The following is an 18,739-nucleotide window of genomic DNA, read 5'->3' as shown; positions in this document are numbered from 1 at the left end:
GAAAAGGGAAGGAAAGGTAAGGGAATGGAAAAGGGTGGGATGGAAAGGGAAACAGGAGGGAAAGGGAAAAAAGGGAGAGTGAGTAATGGAAGAAGAGGATGAAAGGAAGGTTCGGGAGATAAGGGAATGGAGGAATAGGAAAGGATAGGAAAGGGAAAGGATGTAGGAGGGAGAGGAGAGGAAAGGAATGGACGAAGAACAACGAGGGAAAGGAAAGGAAAGGGAAGGGAAAGGAAGTAGGAGGGAGAGGAAAGGAAAGGAATGGACGAGGAACAACGAGGGAAAGGAAAGGAAAGGGAAGGGAAAGGAAGTCGGAGGGAAAGGAAAGGAAAGGAATGGACGAGGAACAACGAGGGAAAGGAAAGGAAAGGGAAGGGAAAGGAAGTAGGAGGGAGAGGAAAGGAAAGGAATGGACGAGGAACAACGAGGGAAAGGAAAGGTGAGGGAAGGGAAAGGAAGTCGGAGGGAGAGGAAAGGAGAGGAATGGACGAAGAACAACGAGGGAAAGGAAAGGAAAGGGAAGGGAGAGGATGTAGGAGGGAGAGGAAAGGAAAGGAATGGACGAGGGACAACGAAGGAAAGGAAAGGTGAGGGAAGGGAAAGGAAGTCGGAGGGAGAGGAAAGGAAAGGAATGGACGAGGAACAACGAAGGGAAAGGAAAGGGAAGGGAAAGGAAGTAGGAGGGAGAGGAGAGGAAAGGAATGGACGAAGAACAACGAAGGAAAGGAAAGGTGAGGGAAGGGAAAGGATGTAGGAGGGAGAGGAAAGGAAAGGAATGGACGAAGAACAACGAGGGAAAGGAAAGGAAAGGGAAGGGAAAGGAAGTCGGAGGGAGAGGAAAGGAGAGGAATGGACGAGGGACAACGAAGGAAAGGAAAGGAAAAGGAAGGGAGAGGATGTAAGAGGGAGAGGAAAGGAAAGGAATGGACGAGGAACAACGAAGGAAAGGAAAGGTGAGGGAAGGGAAAGGAAGTCGGAGAGAGAGGAAAGGAGAGGAATGGACGAGGGACAACGAAGGAAAGGAAAGGAGAGGAAGGGAAGAAAAAGAAAGTGTAAAGTTAGGTACCACAATATAATATCTGCTTAAAATCTTCCATCTTTTTCCTGCGTCTTCTTCTTCTCTTGCTACGAGGAAGGAGCTGAGTTAGGAACGTACAGGTTAGGTAAGGATTAGCATGTGTCACTAAGAACCAAAACGGGCCCTTTAAATTCTGGCGTGTTAATAACTTCCCTGACTAAGAATTTTTTATATCCCTGGAGCTTTACTACCATCTCAAACAGCTCCTTAACTCCCCCTAGAACACATAGGCAGAGAGAAGACATTGGTGAGGAAGTACAGGGCTGGGAAGAGAGAACTATAGATGAGAGAGAAGATATTGCAAAGGATAAGGAATGGGGGAAGAGAGAGAGAGAGAGAGAGAGAGAGAGAGAGAGAGAGAGAGAGAGAGAGAGAGAGAGAGAGAGAGAGAGAGAGAGAGAGAGAGAGAGAGAGAGAGAGAGAGAGAGAGAGAGAGAGAGAGAGAGAAGAACAAAAGTCATAAGGGAGGAGAGAGGGAATAGGAGAGGGAGCGGAAGAGATGATCACACACACACACACACACACACACACACACACACACACACACACACACACACACACACACACACACACACACACACACACACACACACACTCACATTACAATAATTTTTTTTCCTAATCTGCAAAACCACTAGCGAGATATGGAGGAGAAAGGGAAGGAAGGAAGACAGGAGGAAGGAGGGACACGGAGAGGCAATAAGAGGGAGTGGAGGAGAATAGAAAATAGTGTGTTTAAGAAAATGGGAAAAGAATGATAAGAAGTGGAGGGGATGAGTACTGAAAACGGGCACTCTATTTCCTGAGAGTTATAAAGAATAGGTGAACCAAACGAGGGAAACACACACACACACACACAAACACACACACACACACACACACACACACACACACACACTTATTCCCTCCCCCACCCAAACCCAAACTAACTCTCTCTCTCTAACTTTGAAATAAAACCCGATGAAGTCCTTAAAGCCCTCAAATCACTTAAAACAAATAAAAGTCCTGGACCTGATAAAGTATATCCAACTCTGCTGAAAGAAACAAAGAGCGAAATACTCTCCTCCCTCACAACCGTATTCAATATGTCCTTGCGACAAGGCATTGTCCCTTCAGATTGGAAAAAGGCTAACGTGACACCGATTTTTAAGAAAGGAGACAAAAAAGTACCAGGTAATTACAGGCCCATTAGTCTAACTTCGGTTGTAGGTAAGCTACTTGAGGGCATAATTAGAGACAAAATTGTGAGTTACCTTGAAAGCCACTCATTAATTGGGGACTCACAACATGGCTTCCGAAATAAAAGATCCTGCCTATCAAATCTATTAACCTTTATAACGACCTCTTCACTGTTTATGACGTAACCAAATCACTGGACGTAGTCTATCTTGATTTCAGAAAGCGTTTGATAAAGTCCCGCATCATAAATTACCTTACAAATTAAAACAAATAGGTATTGACGGTCAGGTAAACCAATGGATCGCGAATTGGTTGAGCAACAGACAACAAAGAGTAGTGATTGACGGATTTAACTCAGAGTGGGCGCCTGTCACTAGTGGCGTCCCTCAGGGCTCGGTTCTTGGCCCAGTGTTCTTCATTATTTACATCAACGATGTGGATGTTGGACTCAATAACAGCATTAGTAAATTTGCAGACGACACAAAGATTGGTAACTCGGTTCTCACTGACGAAGACAGGCAAAGCCCAAGAGGATTTGCACAAAATTTCAGCTTGGTCGGATAGATGGGAGATGCCCTTAACGTAGACAAGTGCCAGGTCCTTCAAGTTGGAACGAGGAATAAAAGTTTGATTACGAAATGCGCGGCGTTAAACTCAAAAGCGTTCAATGCGTCAAGGACTTGGGGGTCAAAATCGCGTCAAACCTCAAATTCTCACAGCAATGCATCGATGCAGCAAATAAAGCGAACAGAATGTTGGGCTTCATTAAAAGAAACTTTTTATTTAAGAATAAAGATGTAATACTTGCTCTACAACAGTTTAGTCAGACCCCACTTGGAATATGCGGTACAGTTTTGGTCTCCCCATGCAAAGGATATTGCTAAATTAGAAGGTGTTCAGCGTCGGGCAACGAAAATTATCCCTTCCTTGCGCAACAAATCCTACGAAGAAAGGCTTTCACCCTTAACATGTTCTCTTGAGAAACGTCGCCTGAGGAAAACTGATCGAATGTTTAAAATACTTAATGGTTTCACGAATGTAGACAGATCAACATTGTTTATGATCGATGACACTTTGCGCACGAGGAACAATGGCGTAAAACTCAGATGTAGACAAGTAAATTCAGACTGCACCAAATTTTTCTTCACCAACGTTGTAGTGCGAGAATGGAATAAGCTCCCATCATCAGTGGTCCAGTGTAACACGATTGACTCCTTCAAAAATAAGCTCGACCGTCACTTCCTTCAACTTAATATCAACTAGAGTAGAAATGCAACGTTTTGGAGTCTTCTAATTAATGTAAAATCACTTAGGTTTAAGGACAGACCACCAAGTCTGGACCATGGGGTCTGTGTGGTCTGATTTTCTATGTAAATCTATGTAAATCTCTCTCTCTCTCTCTCTCTCTCTCTCTCTCTCTCTCTCTCACACACACACACACACACACACACACACACACACACACACACACACACGCACACACAGACATCACCCAGGCCTTCCCCGTCACCCACCAGGACGAACACTGTGCAGGGAGCTGTAGGAAGGTCTTCTCGAGGATGAGGCTGACTTAGTTGAGCGAATAGAGGGCTGGCGGCCGCGCGCTGGGCTGCTACTGCTGGAAGCGTTGGCGGCGAGGGCGAAGGCGGCGTAGGTCTCTGCAGGGGAACGAGAGAGGGAGAAAGGACGCGTGTGAGAACGTGAAGGCAGAGGAAGGCTTTTGTTGTGGGCTGGTGTGTCTACGAGGCAAGACTGGCTGGGTATGGCTGGGTATGGCTGGCTGTCTGGTGGTGGTGGTGGTGGTAGTGTTTGAGTGAAGTGGAAGTGGAGTTTAGAGGAGAGAGAGATAGGGATATAGATAGATAGATAGATAGATAGATAGATAGATAGAAAACAGATTAACAGATAGAGATAGATAGAAACAAAGCATGAAAGAGAGTAGTAATAGTAGTAGTAGTAGTAGTAGTAGTAGTAGTAGTAGTAGTAGTAGTAGTAGTAGTAGTAGTAGTAACACAGATACTTATCATATGTACTGACAGTAGTATAAAATGGTGCTGATTGATGTAATGGTATCCATCCCTTCATCATTACTACATCATCATCATCATCATCATCATAATTATAATGGGTGTAGAAATCAGACGAGGAAAGACAGATTTAATTTTATCTTCTCCCTCTCTCTCTTTCTCTCTTTTGTTATCACTTCTACGTATTAATCTCTTCCTCTACCGTGCCTCTTTGTGAACATCTACGTCTTAAATGCATGGCTGTCTGGTTATTAGGTTCATTGTTTAGTTAGTAAGTGAATGGTAGTGGTGGTGGTGGTGGCTGTAGTGGTGGCTGTGGTAGCTTTGGCTGGTTAGGTTAAAAATATCTCGGTCGCAGGCATTAATATTAGTGTTTACATCAAGGTAAATACTCGACTTCAGGCAGCATGGTGTTTACAGAGGGAGAGAAAGCTACGACTTGTCTTACACTACGCTAGCGGGTGGGTGCTACTGTAACAGAAGGAGGAGGAGGAGGAGGAGGAGGAGGAGGAGGAGGAGGAAGAGGAGAAGGAGGAGGAGAAAGAGGTCTTGGTATTGGTGGGAATGGTGATCATGGTTCTGAGGAGGACAAGGAGGAGGAGGAGGAGGAGGAGGAGGAGGAGGAGGAGGAGTTGGAGGGAGAGGAGGTGATGGTAGTGATGGGGATGGTGATCATGGTTGTGATGATGATGAGGAGGAGGAGTTGGAGGGAGAGGAGGTGATGGTAGTGGTGGGGATGGTGATGATGGTTGTGATGATGATGAGGAGGAGGAGTTGGAGGGAGAGGAGGTGATGGTAGTGATGGGGATGGTGATGATGATTGTGATGAAGATGAGGAGGAGAAGTTGGAAGGAGAGGAGGTGATGGTAGTGATGGGGATGGTGATGATGGTTGTGATGATGATGAGGAGGAGGAGTTGGAGGGAGAGGAGGTGATGGTAGTGATGGGGATGGTGATGATGGTTGTGATGATGATGAGGAGGAGTTGAAGGGAGAGGAGGTGATGGTAGTGGTGGGGATGGTGATGATGATTGTGATGAAGATGAGGAGGAGAAGTTGGAAGGAGAGGAGGTGATGGTAGTGGTGGGGATGGTGATGATGGTTGTGATGATGATGAGGAAGAGGAGTTGGAGGGAGAGGAGGTGATGGTAATGGTGGGGATGGTGATCATGGTTGTGAGGAGGAGGAAGAGAAGGAGAAGAAGGAGTTGGAGGGAGAGGAGGTGATGGTAGTGGTGGGGATGGTGATCATGGTTGTGAGGAGGAGGAAGAGAAGGAGAAGAAGGAGTTGGAGGGAGAGGAGGTGATGGTAATGGTAGGGATGGTGATCATGGTTGTGAGGAGGAGGAAGAGAAGGAGAAGAAGGAGTTGGAGGGAGAGGAGGTGATGGTAGTGGTGGGGATGGTGATGATGATTGTGATGAAGATGAGGAGGAGGAGTTGGAAGGAGAGGAGGTGATGGTAGTGATGGGGATGGTGATCATGGTTGTGATGAAGAGGAGGAGGAGTTGGAGGGAGAGGATGTGATGGTAGTGGTGGGGATGGTGATGATGGTTGTGATGATGATGAGGAAGAGGAGTTGAAGGGAGAGGAGGTGATGGTAGTGATGGGGATGGTGATGATGGTTGTGAGGAGGAGGAAGAGAAGGAGGAGGAGGAGTTGGAGGGAGAGGAGGTGATGGTAGTGGTGGGGATGGTGATGATGGTTGTGATGATGATGAGGAAGAGGAGTTGGAGGGAGAGGAGGTGATGGTAGTGATGGGGATGGTGATGATGGTTGTGATGATGATGAGGAGGAGGAGTTGGAGGGAGAGGAGGTGATGGTAGTGATGGGGATGGTGATGATGGTTGTGATGATGATGAGGAGGAGGAGTTGGAGGGAGAGGAGGTGATGGTAGTGATGGGGATGGTGATGATGGTTGTGAAGAGATGGAGGAGGAGTTGGAGGGAGAGGAGGTGATGGTAGTGATGGGGATGGGGATGATGGTTGTGATGATGAGGAGGAGGAGTTGGAGGGAGAGGAGATGATGGTAGTGGTGGGGATGGTGACGATGGTTGTGATGATGACGAGGAGGAATTGGAGGGAAAGGAGGTGATGGTAGTGGTGGGGATGGTGATGATGGTTATGATGACGAGGAGGAGGAGGAGTTGGAGGGAGAGGAGGTGATGGTAGTGGTGGGGATGGTGATGATGGTTGTGATGATGATGAGGAGGAGGTGGTGGAGGGAGAGGAGGTGATGGTAGTGGTGGGGATGGTGATGATGGTTGTGATGATGATGAGGAGGAGGTGGAGGAGGGAGAGGAGGTGATGATAGTGGTGGGGATGGTGATGATGGTTGTGATGACGAGGAGGAGGAGGAGTTGGAGGGAGAGGAGGTGATGGTAGTGGTGGGGATGGTGATGATGGTTGTGATAATGATGATGATGAGGATTTGGAGGGAGAGATGATGGTAGTGGTGGGTATGGTGATGATGGTTGTGATTGATGATGAGGAGGAGGAGTTGGAGGGAGAGGAGGTGATGGTAGTGATGGGGATGGTGATGATGGTTGTGACGATGATGATGAGTAGGAGTTGGAGGGAGAGGAGGTGATGGTAGTAATGGGGATGGTGATGATGGTTGTGATGATGAGGAGGAGGAGTTGGAGGGAGAGGAGGTGATGGTTGTGGTGGGGATGGTGATGATGGTTGTGATGAAGATGAGGAGGAAGAGTTGGAGGGAGAGGAGGTGATGGTTGTGGTGGGGATGGTGATGATGGTTGTGATGATGATGAGGAGGAGGAGTTGGAGGGAGAGGAGGTGATGGTTGTGGTGGGGATGGTGATGATGGTTGTGATGAAGATGAGGAGGAAGAGTTGCAGGGAGAGGAGGTGATGGTAGTGGTGGGGATGGTGATCATGGTTGTGATGATGATGAGGAGGAGAAGTTGAAGGGAGAGGAGGTGATGGTAGTGATGGGGATGGTGATGATGGTTGTGATGATGATGAGGAGGAGGAGTTGGAGGGAGAGGAGGTGATGGTAGTGATGGGGATGGTGATGATGGTTGTGAAGAGATGGAGGAGGAGTTGGAGGGAGAGGAGGTGATGGTAGTGATGGGGATGGGGATGATGGTTGTGATGATGAGGAGGAGGAGTTGGAGGGAGAGGAGATGATGGTAGTGGTGGGGATGGTGATGATGGTTGTGATGATGATGAGGAGGAGGAGGAGTTGGAGGGAGAGGAGGTGATGGTAGTGGTGGGGATGGTGATGATGGATGTGATGATGATGAGGAGGAGGTGGAGGAGGGAGAGGAGGTGATGGTAGTGATGGGGATGGTGATGATGGTTGTGAAGAGATGGAGGAGGAGAAGGAGGGAGAGGAGTTGATGGTAGTGATGGGGATGGTGATGATGGTTGTGATGATGATGAGGAGGAGGAGGAGTTGGAGGGAGAGGAGGTGATGGTAGTGATGGGGATGTTGATGATGGTTGTGATGATGAGGAGGAGGAGTTGGAGGGAGAGGAGGTGATGGTAGTGGTGGAGATGGTGATGATGGTTGTGATGATGATGAGGAGGAGGAGTTGGAGGGAGAGGAGTTGATGGTAGTGATGGGGATGGTGATGATGGTTGTGATGATGATGAGGAGGAGGAGTTGGAGGGAGAGGAGTTGATGGTAGTGATGGGGATGGTGATCATGGTTGTGATGATGATGAGGAGGAGGAGTTGGAGGGAGAGGAGTTGATGGTAGTGATGGGGATGGTGATGATGGTTGTGATGATGATGAGGAGGAGGAGTTGGAGGGAGAGGAGGTGATGGTGGTGATGGGGATGGTGATGATGGTTGTGAAGAGATGGAGGATTTGGAGGGAGAGGAGGTGATGGTAGTGATGGGGATGGTGATGATGGTTGTGATGATGATGAGGAGGAGGAGTTGGAGGGAGAGATGATGGTAGTGGTGGGGATGGTGATGATGGTTGTGATGATGAGGAGGAGGAGTTGGAGGGAGAGGAGGTGATGGTAGTGGTGGGGATGGTGATGATGGTTGTGATGATGATGAGGAGGAGGAGTTGGAGGAATAGGAGATTATGGTAGTGATGGGGATGATGATGATGGTTGTGATGATGATGAGGAGGAGGAAACATGGAAACATGGACTAGCAGGCAGCAGAAAGCCTGTTGGCTCATTACTAGGCTGCCTGCGTTCAGTGATTTAATCAATCCGTTTGCCACAGGAGTGGCTTGCAGGGAAGGATTAAAGCACTTGTGTACCTACTCTTGGGAACGTTCAGTTCACTCCTGTTGCAGCAAAGTGGCGATCAATGCGTTTCTTGAAGGAGTTGATGGTCTCTGCGCTAACCACTTCTGCAGGAAGGCTGTTCCAGTGGCGAACAACTCTATTCGAGAAATAACTCCTGCCGATGTCGGTATTGCATCGCTTTGCTTGAATTGTTTTTCCGTTGTTTCTTGTTCTCAGGTTAGTTTGTAGCGTGAAGAGTTTGGAGTGATCAACGTTGCTGAGCTTGTTCAGGTACTTAAAGACTTGTATCATGTCTCCCCGCAGTCGTCTCTTTTCCAACGTGAAGAGGTTGAGTCGCTCGAGTCGTTCTTCATAGGGTTTCGTCCTCAGTGATGGTATCATCTTCGTGGCGCGGCGCTGTACTCTCTCAAGTAATTCAATGTCTTTCCTGTAATTAGGAGACCAGAATTGCACGGCGTATTCCAGGTGGGGCCTTACCAGCGAATTATACAAGGATAACATAACTCCCGGCGTCTTGTATTCGAAGTTCCTCGATATGAACCCAAGCATTGTATTGGCTTTCTTACAGGCGGACTTGCAGTGTTTTGTGTGTTTCAAGTCACTGCTGATGGTGACCCCGAGGTCTCTTTCCTCTTGCACATCATGTAGTGGTTCGCCACCCATGTGGTATGTGTGGTTGCTGTTTCTGGATCCGATATGCATTACTTTACATTTGGTAGTGTTGAAGGACATCTGCCATTTTTCTGACCACCGAGTGATCTGGTCCAGGTCTCTGGATAATTTCGCAGTTCGTTGTGAGGGCCTTCCCACCCACCTTTGTGTCGTCGGCAAATTTTGAAAGATTGATTTAATCCAGTTCTAGGTCGTTGATATATATGATGAAAAGTATGGGTCCCAGCACTGACCCCTGTGGCACTCCACTTGTGACCGGGAGCCACTGGAGGCCTGTCCGTTGAGTACAACTCGTTGTTTTCTTTCAGTGAGCCAGTCTTGATCCACGCTGTCAGATAGTCGCCTAATCCAGCCGACTTAAGTTTCTTGAGGAGTCTTTCATGTGGCACTTTGTCAAAGGCTTTCTGAAAGTCTAGATATATAACATCACTGGGGATATGATTATCCCAGTTTTCATAGATACCTTGGAAGAAGTCCAATAAATTGGTTAAGCATGAGCGCTTGTTCCTGAAACCGTGCTGAGCATCGGAAATGATGTTGTTGTCTTCAAGGAACCTAACGAGTTTGTCTATGATGATCTTCTCGATGATTTTTAACACCACTGAGGTCAATCTGATTGGTCTGTAGTTTAGGGCCACACTTTTGTCTCCCTTTTGTAGATCGGTGTTACGTTCGCTTGTTTCCAGTCTTTCGGGACTTTGTTTTGTTGTAGTGACAGATTGTAGATGGCGGTGAGTGGCTTGAGGATTTGCTGCTTGAGTTCCTTGAGCAGCCTGGGTGACAAGTCGTCGGGTCCGGTAGACTTGTTTGTCTCGAGTTTGTTTAGGTACTTTTTCACATCCCGTTCGTCGATTGTACCAATTTCTAGGGGAGTGATTCCCATCGGTGGGGAAGGGCTCGGCACGAACTGGGTATTCTCGACCGTGAACACAGACGCGAAGTTCCTGTTTAGGATTTCGACCATTTGTCTACTGTCCTGTGTTAGTACGTCACTTTCATCTTTTAGGGACCGATATTGCTTTTTGTCTTCTTTTGGTTCTTATATACGTGAAGAACTTTTTCGGGTTGGACTTGGCTTCGCGTGCAATTTGCTTTTCATAGTCACGTTTACTCTGGCGAATGAGTGTTCTGCAAGCTCTGGAGGCTTTGATGGTACTGTTCGCGTGCCTCGTCAGTACTGTTTTCCTTTAGCAAGTTGTATTTTATCTTCTTCAAAATAATCGCCCGTCGAACTTGGGTAGTCATCCATGGTGTGCTTGTGGCATTATTTGTTCTCCTTGTCTTCATGGGAACAGTCGTTCTCTCTACCTCCAGGAGTTTGTTCTTAAAGCCGTTCCACGCGCCGTCCACCGGAGTGAGGTTCATGGGTTCCCAAGTTGTCTGGGTTAGCAGCTCACGAGCGAAGTTAAAATTGGCTTTTGTAGTCTGGAAACTTGGACGTGTTTTCGGTGAGTTCATGGTCTGTTCTGATTTTTAGGCGAATTATGTGATGGTCGCAACCATCCAGTTTTTCGCCGACTTGACATTCACGTGTGAGATCTGAATCACTCACGAGTACTAGGTCTAATAAGATATTTTCCTCGTCGGTTGGGTAACAATCTGAGTAAGAAAATTGTCCTCTAACATTTCGAGCAATCTGTTACCCTCCCGATCTCCAATCATCGTGGTCCAGTCAATGTTGGCACAGTTAAAGTCCCCGATAATGACTGACTGTTTGTTTTGTGTTATGGTGTGAATTTCCTCATACAGCGCTTCGTCGTCCGCTGCTTGTTGCTTTGGAGGTCTGTAAACGGTTCCAATCGTTATTTTGTTGTGCTTGATCGTCTCCAGTTCAACATATACAGTGTCATATTTTTCTTTGTCTTCATTGGTTATTTCCACTGCAGGGTATTTGTTTTTGACGTAACATATAACACCTCCTCCTTTCTTGTGAAGTCTGTTTTTGTAGAAGCTCTCGTATCCCGGAATTGAGAATTCGGTCATTAGGTGGTCAGAGGTGGTCCACGTTTCGGTGATGGCAATCACGTCCGGTCTTTCTACGTCAACGTAGGCAAGTAACTCATCCTGTTTGAGTATTAAGCTCCGCGCGTTGGTGTATAGGACAGAAATGTCCTTCTTGACTTCAACGCTTCGCGGCACAGTAGTCTGGTGTCTGCTTGTGTTCACTGTTGGGGGCCTTGGTGTGTAATGAGCGGTCCCTACTGGTTGGTTGTTTACGATACTTTGGTGCCCCTCCCGCGCTCGGAGTTTTTTTAGTACAAAAGTACCTCCTCGTTCAGCAACCTACCAAGCCGTGCTGAGCCAATCGCATTGAGGTGAAGACCGTCAGGACGGAAAAGGTCGGGGATATCATAGAAATGATCCCACTGACTTGCGAACGAAACTTCCTCGTTCTGGCAGAGGTGCTTCAATCTGTTGTTGATGTTCGACGCCTTTCTGTGGAAGCCTGTGAAGGCGTTGATTCTCGGAAGAATCCCGGAGACAATGATGTGGCTTGACTTTTCCTTGAAGCGGCGGATTACTCGTCGGTAGTCAGCTATAATTTCCTCTGTGGACATTGTTTGAACGTTGTTCGTGCCAGCGTGCAAAACAAAGAGTGTGTTGGAGAGAGAGGAGGTGATGGTAGTGATGGGGATGGTGATGATGGTTGTGATGATGATGAGGAGGAGAAGTTGGAGGGAGAGGAGGTGATGATAGTGATGGGGATGGTGATGATGGTTGTGATGATGATGAGGAGGAGAAGTTGGAGGGAGAGGAGGTGATGGTAGTGATGGGGATGGTGATGATGGTTGTGATGATGAGGAGGAGAAGGAGTTGGAGGGAGAGGAGGTGATGGTAGTGATGGGGATGGTGATCATGATTGTGATGATAATGATGAAGAGGAGTTGGAGGGAGAGGAGGTGATGGTAGTGATGGGGATGGTGATGATGGTTGCGATAATGAGGAGGAGGAGGAGTTCTAGGGAGAGGAGGTGATGGTAGTGATGGGGATGGTGATGATGGTTGCGATAATGATGAGGAGGAGGAGTTGGAGGGAGAGGAGGTGATGGTAGTGATGGGGATGGTGATCATGGTTGCGATAATGATGAGAAGGAGGAGTTGGAGGGAGAGGAGGTGATGTTAGTGATGGGGATGGTGATGATGGTTGTGATGATGATGATGAAGAGGAGTTGGAGGGAGAGGAGGTGATGGTAGTGATGGGGATGGTGATCATGGTTGTGATGATGATGATGAAGAGGAGTTGGAGGGAGAGGAGGTGATGGTAGTGATGGGGATGGTGATGGTGGTTGTGATGATGATGAGGAGGAGGAGTTGGAGGGAGAGGTGGAGGTGATGGGGATGGTGATCATGATTGTGATGATGATGAAGAGGAGTTGGAGGAGAGGAGGTGATGGTAGTGATGGGGATGGTGATCATGGTTGTGATGATGATGATGAGGAGGAGGGAGGGAGAGGAGGTGGATGGTAGTGATGGGGATGGTGTTGTTGGTTGTGATGATGATGATGATGAGGAGGAGGAGGAGGGAGAGGAGGTGATGGCAGTGATGGGGATGGTGAGCATGGTTGTGATGATGATGATGATGAGGAGTTGTAGGGAGAGGAGGTGATGGTAGTGATGGGGATGGTGATCATGGTTGTGATGATGATGATGAGGAGGAGGGGGAGGAGGGAGAGGAGGTGATGGTAGTGATGGGGATGGTGATGATGGTTGTGATGATGATGATTATGATGAGGAGTAGGAGGGAGAGGAGTTGATGGTAGTGATGGGGATGGGATGATGGTTGTGATGATGATGAGGAGGAGGAGGAGTTGGAGGAGAGGAGGTGATGGTAGTGATGGGGATGGTGATGATGGTTGTGATGATGAGGAGGAGGAGGAGTTGGAGGGAGAGGAGGTGATGGTAGTGATGGGGATGGTGATGATGGTTGTGATGATGATGAGGAGGAGGAGTTGGAGGGAGAGGAGGTGATGGTAGTGATGGGGATGGTGATGATGGTTGTGATGATGATGAGGAGGAGTTGGATGGAGAGGAGGTGATGGTAGTGATGGGGATGGTGATCATGGTTGTGATGATGATGAGAAGGAGGAGTTGGAGGGAGAGGAGGTGATGGTAGTGATGGGGATGGTGATGATGGTTGTGATGATGAAAAGAAGGAGTTGGAGGGAGAGGAGGTGATGGTAGTGATGGGGATGGGGATCATGGTTGTGATGATGATGAGGAGGAGGAGTTGGAGGGAGAGGAGGTGATGGTAGTGGTGGGGATGGTGATGATGGTTGTGATGATGATGATGAGGAGGAGGAGGAGGAGGGAGAGGAGGTGATGGTAGTGGTGGGGATGGTGACGATGGTTGTGATGGCGGTTGTGATAGGAGAAAATTATAACGATAGTGTTTTCTTCCTCTACAAGGCCTTTACCTATGCTACCCTCTGAAAGAACCCAAGAAAACCCTCCCGTAGCCTTTGCCTTACCGAGGAACACAAATCATGGTGGTTTAGGTCCCTGTATCATATGTTTGGTCGTGGGGGAGGCGTTACGGGTCTGAGGGTCATATTCTTAAACATTTCGACGCCCAAGCTCACATATTTAACAAGGGTTTCATAAGAGTTTGGGTCATTTCCTTAGGTAGTTTAATGACCCTGGTGGTAGTGTGACCCCTCTTCTCTGCCATGAACATAAAATAACACTCATGAAAGCCCGATTGATTTCCTTTTTTGACCTTTGGAAATAGTTGATGAGAGGCGGAATCGTCTGAGAATACCAACCTGAGTTCTCTGGTATTGATGTGGAGTTTAAGGTAAAGGAGTGCTGATCAGGCTCTTCTTTAGAATGCCTTTAAGTTCAGTAAGGCATGACCAACTCTTCGTGAATCCATATTTGTGGCCTTCCTTAATGATTTTTGTTATATTGCTAGGAAGGATAGCCTACTGTAAAATGGCGTAAACTTATTTAGGCATGACCTCCTCTTCGTGAATCCATGTTTGTAATTTTCCTTAATGATTTTTGTTATGTTGCCAGGAAGGATAGCCTACTGTAAAATGGCGTAAGCTTAGTTAGGCATGACCTCCTCTTCGTGAATCCATGTTTGTAATCTTCCTTAATGATTTTTGTTATGTTGCCAGGAAGGATAGCCTACTGTAAAATGGCGTGAGTTTAGTAATATATTTATTATGAGTTCCTCTTCTTGAATCCGTGTCTATCATCTTTAATGATTTTTGTTACGTTGCCTGGATCAATAAACCACTTTAAAATGATAAGCTTAGTTAGACATGACCTCCTCTTCTTGAAGCCATGTTTTTAATCTTCTTTGGTGATTTTTGTCATGTTGCAAGGAATCGCCTGCGGTAAAATGACGTAAACTTAGTACGACAAATTTGGGCCATATTCTTAAGTATTTCGGCGCCCAAACACCTAAATTTAGCAACCCTTTCGTAGGAGTTGAGGGCATTTCTGGGGGTAGTTTTTATGAGCCTGGTGCTAGTTTGTCAAAGTTTCTGCAGCATGAACGAGAAAAAAACACCTATGGGGACGCGTTTTTCCTCTCTTTTGGCCTTCAGAAATAATTGAGGGGAGAGGCGGGAGCGTGCTAGGTCGATACTGTTAGACGCTTTCGGCTCTCACGTCAACAATATTCCAAGCCCACAGGGAAAATTCACCGGGTTTTCAAGGGTGTTTTTCCGATCAAGATGCAGAAGTCGGGTAAAACTAGCACTATAGCATCACAAAACAGTCCGTGGGAATCCCTACAACTTCACCGAGAGGCTTTTCCAACAGGCGAACAGAGGTGCCGATACGTTAAGGAATAATTCGTCACCCTCATAAAATAAACGCCTAAGTCATTTTTCAGCGATTTCCAGGTTTTTCTCTACATCAATTTTTTAACATGCGACTGCCATTTTTGTATAGTTGCCTTCGTCATTCAGGGTTTGAGTGTTCTAGAATTGGCCTTTTCGTTTCTGCCTAAATTTAAGGGCTAGTTCGACAGTCCAACACAGGATCATTGTAAGCGCCCCAACCAAACTGTCTTCTCCACAATGGTCCGTTATTTTTACTCAATACCAGATACTAATGAGCTTTCCGGTATAGTTTCCTAAAATTTCCTCCTTTTTATAGCAACGCCAAACACTATACAAGGAATTTTCGTCGTATTTTGTGTTTGGTTGGGGAGCTTACAAACTTGCTCTATTGGACTGTAAAACTGGCCCTTAAGCCAAATGAGATAGGAGAAAATGATTATGATAGTGTTTTCTTCCTCTACAAGGCCTTCACCTAAGCTACCCTCTGAAGGAACTCAAGCAAACACTTCCGTAGCCTTTGCCTTTTTTCATTTCCAGTAAAGTAGAAAATAATGACTTAGGCGGTTTGTTTACGAAGGTGACGAATTATGTGCCTCAGAATATCCACCAAGACTTCCTCTTCGTAAACCCACGCTGAGCCATGAATCAGTCTCTGCCCCTCTAAATAGTCGCGAATACTGCATTATCAAGTGGACTTCAGCTTTTGACTCGCAACTGATGTCATCTATCCCTATTTTTAGATGATGGTAGATGGTAGGGTTAGTAAGGCATGATCTCCTCTTCGTGAATCCATGTTAGTAATCTTCCTTAATCATTTTTGTTATGTTGCTTGGACCGATGGATTGATTATATGGCGGTGGTAAAGATAGCTGCAATGGTGATGATGGTGATAGTGGTGATCGTGATGGTGGATATGGTGGACGCAACAGTTAATATAATGACGATGGCGATGATAGTAATGGCGATATGACGATGGATGTAATAGCAGTGGTTGTGGTGGTGGTGGTGGTGGTCAACGTTGTCTGGACGAGAGAGAGAGAGAGAGAGAGAGAGAGAGAGAGAGAGAGAGAGAGAGAGAGAGAGAGAGAGAGAGAGAGAGAGAGAGAGAGAGAGAGAGAGAGAGAGAGAGAGAGAGAGAGAGAGAGAGAGAGAGAGAGAGAGAGAGAGAGAGAGAGAGAGAGAGAGAGAGAGAGAGAGAGAGAGAGAGAGAGAGAGAGAGAGAGAGACGGTGAGGAACGATGAAGAGGATGGTGGGGAAGGACGGGGAAGGGGGAAGATGATGATGATGATGATAATGATGATGATGATGATGATGATTGGATGTGATGAGGGGACGTGGGGGGGGGGGAAGGGGGGCGTAGTCACCTTGCATCAACCATTACTGAGGATGAAGGAGGAAGGTGAGGAGGGAAGGGGAGGGAAGGGACGGAGAGGGAAGGGGAAAGGAGGAGGAAGGGAAGGAGGGGTCAACAATTACGACGATGGGGAACAAGGTACGGTGATGGAGGGTTGGTGGGAAGGGGAGGGAAGGGGAGGGACGGAGACGGACTGGTTCGGTGAGGGAGGGAGTAATGAAGGGAGGGCAGACTAAGATATTACGGAAAATGATCTATCGCCCATATTATGTACGTCGGGCGGGGAGACTAATTGTTACGCAAAACCTGGGCATGAGAGAGAGAGAGAGAGAGAGAGAGAGAGAGAGAGAGAGAGAGAGAGAGAGAGAGAGAGAGAGAGAGAGAGAGAGAGAGAGAGAGAGAGAGAGAGAGAGAGAGAGAGAGAGAGAGAGAGAGAGAGAGAGAGAGAGAGAGAGAGAGAGAGAGAGAGAGAGAGAGAGAGAGATGAGGTAAATAATGAAAAGAAAAGAAGATTAAAGAAAGAAAAGAAGAGAAAGAAACAAAAAAAAGAGAGAGGGGAAATGACAGACCGAGATAAAAAAAGAAAAGAAATATAAAAGGACAGTCAGAGGAGAGAGAGAAAAAAGAGAATGGAGGAATAAGGAAGAAGAATATGAGAGAGAAGAAGAAAAACATTAGACAGAAAATCGGGGAGAGAAAATCAGAAAGGAGGCAGAAGGGGAAAAAGGAGAAAAAACGAGGTGAAAGGAGGAAGAAGAAAAAAAGGGCGTGGGGGGGGCGGGGTGGGGGGTGTGGGGGTGTTGGGAATAAGTCCGCGTTAGTCACCGCCCTTAAAAAAATTATACAACTACGTGTGGGGGACCCAGGGAAAAGAGTGGGTGGCCCTCGGCGTTAAAAATACAAATGCTTCAAAAAACAGCATAACAGCGTAGTAATAGTGGTACAGCAGCGTCAGCAGCGAGCGGTGGGCGGCCGGGGAGCATGCTGGCCGCCACAGGGGAGGGGAGGAGGGGAGGGGGGGAGTACCGCGGGTGTTTCGCTGGGGCGGGGACGTGGACCGGGAGCCATGAGCGCGGCGGGGCGAACGGGGCGAGGCGGGGCTGTCCGTGACCACCCGCAGAAGAGGTTGAAGGGAGGAGGAGGAGCTGCTCGACGGGATGGGACGGCCGCGGCGGTGGTGGTGGTGGTTGTGGTGGTTGGGGGACTGGTAGAGGATGGCGGAGGAGGAGGAGGCTCGGCGTGTGGGGAACTGCGTGAGGCTGTGGCCACGTCTGAGGGTATTGTGCCGGTGGAGGTTGTGGAGGTGGTGCAGGAGGAGGGTGGAGGAGGTGGAGGTGGGGGTGGAGTTGGATGAGGAGTTGGTGGAGGTTGTGTTGGAGGTGGTGGTGGTGGTGGGCAGGTGGTGGTGGTGGTGGTGTTTACCATCTCCGCCGTAGCTTACCTGCCCTGAGACCCAACTTGTATGTATTTTTAGGGCACGACACCCGGAACAACAACAACAACAACAGCATCAACAACAACAGCAATAACAATGGTAACAAACAGGACTAAAGAGATATATGAAAAAAATAAACGAACACAACAATATCAAAACACACACACACACACACACACACACACACACACACACACATGGCTAGTGGGGGATGGGGGGGGGGGGGTCAACACAGTAATTATAATGAACAGCTGAATATTTTGAAGGGGATAAACATTTTAGCTTTATCATCATCATCATCATCATCAACATCCACTGGAACCATAACAACGACACCAACATCATCAACAACAACAACAACAACAACAGCAACAACAACAACCAGTAATATGAAGGGAGCAAGAATAATGATGATAGCAACAATAACAACAGCAATAACAATAACAAGTGAATATATATGTATAAGAGAATTTATCGATCACTCTTTGTAGCACGAGTGTCAACCTTTTAAAATATTATGTTGGAATTTATTGACGAGGGGACATGAACCAAAACAGTAGTACACCTGGAGGAAGAAGAAGAAGATAAAGAAGAAGAAGAAGAAGAAGAAGAAGAAGAAGAAGAAGAAGAAGAAGAAGAAGAAGAAGAAGAAGAAGAAGAAGAAGAAGAAGAAGAAGAAGAAGAAGAAGAAGAAGAAGAAAAAGAAGAAGAAGAAGAAGAAGAAGAAGAAGAAAAAGATAAAGAAGAAGAAGAAGATAAAGAAAAAGAAGAAGAAGAAGAAGAAGAGGAAGAAGAAGAAGAAAAAGAAGGAGAAGAAGACGAGAGAGAGAGAGAGAGAGAGAGAGAGAGAGAGAGAGAGAGAGAGAGAGAGAGAGAGAGAGAGAGAGAGGAGCAAACAAGATGAATAAATAAACGGCAAATACACGTAAGAGGCGAAGCGTGGTTAGGTGAAATCACAGGACTTGAAGAAC

The 18,739-nt window shown here is 47.1% G+C and overlaps 1 protein-coding gene across 6 annotated transcripts in view; it reads right to left on the bottom strand.

Annotated features, from left to right (window-relative positions):
* Positions 1–18,739, bottom strand: part of LOC126997351 (histone H3.v1-like) — a 76,159-nt gene that overhangs the window by 21,418 nt on the left and 36,002 nt on the right. For all 6 annotated transcript variants that reach the window (XR_007752047.1, XR_007752049.1, XR_007752048.1 and 3 more), the window contains exon 5: positions 3,772–3,915. Coding sequence is in view for 3 of the 6 variants with exons in the window: in XM_050858406.1 (XP_050714363.1) it covers positions 3,772–3,915 (144 nt within the window). In the remaining 3 variants the exon portion in view is untranslated. The remainder of the gene's footprint in view (positions 1–3,771; positions 3,916–18,739) is intronic.

The sequence above is a fragment of the Eriocheir sinensis genome, chromosome 12, assembly GCF_024679095.1.
Source record: "Eriocheir sinensis breed Jianghai 21 chromosome 12, ASM2467909v1, whole genome shotgun sequence".
Taxonomy (NCBI): domain Eukaryota; kingdom Metazoa; phylum Arthropoda; class Malacostraca; order Decapoda; family Varunidae; genus Eriocheir; species Eriocheir sinensis.
The sequence above is the reverse complement of the archived record's forward strand: the minus strand, read 5'-3'. Positions and strand labels throughout refer to the sequence as shown.